The sequence below is a fragment of the Acanthisitta chloris genome, unplaced genomic scaffold (genome assembly GCF_000695815.1).
Source record: "Acanthisitta chloris isolate BGI_N310 unplaced genomic scaffold, ASM69581v1 scaffold28707, whole genome shotgun sequence".
Classification (NCBI taxonomy): Eukaryota; Metazoa; Chordata; class Aves; order Passeriformes; family Acanthisittidae; genus Acanthisitta; species Acanthisitta chloris.
The window spans coordinates 68,152-70,984 of NW_008682631.1; the positions used below are offsets into that span (position 1 = coordinate 68,152).

Consider the following 2,833-nt stretch of genomic DNA (forward strand, 5'->3'; position numbering starts at 1 on the left):
TGGTTTAAGTTTCAGACTGGGCAGACAACAAATACTAGGAGCGTAGTGATAAAAACAATCCAGGCAGGAATTTGGGCAGGAATTTGGGAAGCATCCTCAAAGCTAGTTTATTGGCATAAATATTATTCTTTGATGACATTTCATACTTTGCAGAAGATTCAGGTAGAAATCCCATGGTGAGGTGTCGGAGGCAGGTGGGACAGTGCATTCCAAAGTACCATGCAGGATACACACATGGAAAAGTGCTCTGTGAATTCCTGGTATTTTGATTTAGGAGTGCTGGAATGTCCCAGAGAAATGCTGTCACTGCTGTATTGCTCCAGCAGCCAAAGGCATCTCTAGAACTGGTTTTGGTTTGCATTGCCATTAGTTTTACACCAAATAGGCTGAAGTTTCTGTGTTAATCCAGAATCAAGGACAAGTGACGGAAGTGTTGGATGACAACTCCTGCCAAAACTCGATGAATTCACTTGCTGCAATGCCATGAACAGCAATCAAATGTCTGTACTTACAGGTATCAAAATTAATTCTATAAAGAAAGAATTGTTCTGCATCTTCTGGAATACTGACATTGACTTTAAGTATATTTAAACAAATCCCAACATAAACATCCTCAAATTTAACAGGTCTGACATGGCTCATCAGTTCATAAATACTCAGAGCCAGTTTGCCATCCAATATATATCCCATGCCACTGCAGTATGGAGGATACAGCTTGAATGGATATTCCTCATAGGAGATGTATCTGTTCTTGTAGAAGCCTCTGTAGGCAAAGTTCTCGATGAGAGGATACCCAGTAAAGACGTTTTTCGAGGATTTCAGCTGCAGCAGGAACCTCACCAGGTTGGGGGTGTTGATGAAGACATCAGTATCAGTCTTCATGAGGAACTTGGCATTGGAACAGAACTCAGTGAGCCACCGGAATGCCATGATGGTCTTCAAGGTGAGATTGTCATAGGTGTCCATGAAGTCCTGGCGGATGATGTCACCATAGAGGATACTCTCATCCTCCACCGACAGGGCCGCCACGTTGTCTTCTCCATGGGTGTCCTGGCCTAGCAGGAACAGGGTGAGGACTCTCTGGCCCCACCAGAAGTTCTGAGAGCCCCAGGTTACCCTGATGGCCTGCCTGGCCTTCACATCCTTGGGGCTTGAAGACACCAAGATGACCAGGAATGGGTTGATGTCTTTGCAGTTGAAGCGCTCGCGCAGTGTGAAGAGGTAGTTCTGCTGGTAAATGGGTTCGTACTCATAGAAGTACATCAGGTTTATGTCCTCAATCACAGTGTTAGAGGAAAAGGTTATGTACCACATTGTTATCACAGAGAACACCAGGAGAGAGAAGAATATCCACTTCAAGGGTCTCATGTTCAGGACACTGACTGGACCCAGAGTCATGGTCAGGATCTGCATTGGTGACCCTCAAAATCTGTTCCATAAGTCCTGAAGAATCTTCCTGGCTGAAAAAGAAAGGAAAAAGTAGCATTCAGAATCCTGTTACTTAAATATTACCTTTTCCTTATCTTCTCTAAGGTGTCAAGTTGAAGTGTGTTGTGATACAATGCAGAAAAATCCAGGCCTCCCTGATCCAGCTGTTCATCCTGCACAACATGGATCATAGCAGGACATGCTGAGCATGATTTGCATTGACACCTCCTGGCTTTCACCTTGGAAATCCTCCCTGCAGGAACCTGACCTCCTCCAAGGATCACACGTGGAGTGTTCTGATCCCAAAGATCTCAGCACAATATCTGTGTCTGGCCAACAACACTCAGTGCCACGGTCTAGTTGCCAAGGTGGTGCTAGGTCAGAGATTGGACTTTATGATCTCAGAGGTCATTTCCAATCTGATTGATTCTGTGATTCTGTCTCCAGCTCAATCCTACCTCGAGGAAGTGTAGCACAAAATCTCACAGCTACAAAACTCTCAGTGAATGGAAGTTCAGAGACTTCAAAAATGAGTCAGTTCCTTTGAAGACAGGAAGTCCTACCGGTTTGTGTAAACTGGAGCAAAGCAGCCAAGAAAGATTTGCTGGTGGCTTTTCCCTTCCAGTTGTGTACAGAAGGAGCAGCACCAGGTCAGGAACTGCTGCTTCCAGGGAATTACTTTCATTTTCTTCCAAGTTCACAGCTCTCTTGACACACTCTGAGACTGTGCCAAGAGAGAAAACTGAAGAACTTGGAAGCAAGTGTGAGGCAACATGCACTGAGCCTGCTCTGTAGGGATTTTAGATCCATCTCTCACACTCTGCTCCTAGGGAATTACAGTGTGGACATGTTTGGCAGGAAAAAGGTGGGAAATTCTCATCTTCATTGAAGACTAACTACAATAACCAAGGGAAAGTCCAATATAAAGATTTTTAAGATACCATAATGATTGATGTATAGAAAAATAAATCCTTTTTAAAGCTCCCAGCAGAAATAATTTGGCAATATATTACTGTCTCTGGCTTCACAGCCAGGTTGGATGTGGCTTGGAACAACGTGGGCTAGTGGAAGGTGTCCCTGCCCACGGCAGGGATGGAACAAGATAGGCTTTAAGGTCCCTTCCAACCCATGCCATTCTGTGGTTACAACGAAATGGAAACTAGAAATAATTTCGCAACATCCCATGCGCTGATGCTCTAACGTAACAATACTTTGAGAATTCCTTTAAAGGACCTCTAACCACACCTGCTCTCACTCAAGTCTTCCTAAACAATCCTGATTCCCTATCCCAGCCAGCCACCTTTTCCCATCGCAGGGATTAACCGAGATACCCCAAACCAGGAGGATGCGATGGCTGCGAGGGGCTGTGCCGCCCTCTGCCGAGCCCAGGGGCCCATTTACAGCC

At 45.1% G+C, this 2,833-nt stretch overlaps 1 protein-coding gene across 1 annotated transcript; it reads right to left on the reverse strand.

Moving 5' to 3' along the window:
* Positions 1-411: 411 nt before the first annotated feature.
* On the reverse strand, positions 412-1,368 carry B3GALNT1 (beta-1,3-N-acetylgalactosaminyltransferase 1 (globoside blood group)). Its single transcript, XM_009078606.1, has one exon. It carries the CDS (start codon positions 1,366-1,368, stop codon positions 412-414), a length of 957 nt encoding a protein of 318 aa, XP_009076854.1.
* Between the last annotated feature and the right edge of the window lie 1,465 nt (positions 1,369-2,833).

Bases quoted from the DNA above. Each gene is read 5' to 3' on its own strand.
- B3GALNT1 (XM_009078606.1), bottom strand. From the start codon at position 1,368: ATGAGACCCTTGAAGTGGATATTCTTCTCTCTCCTGGTGTTCTCTGTG.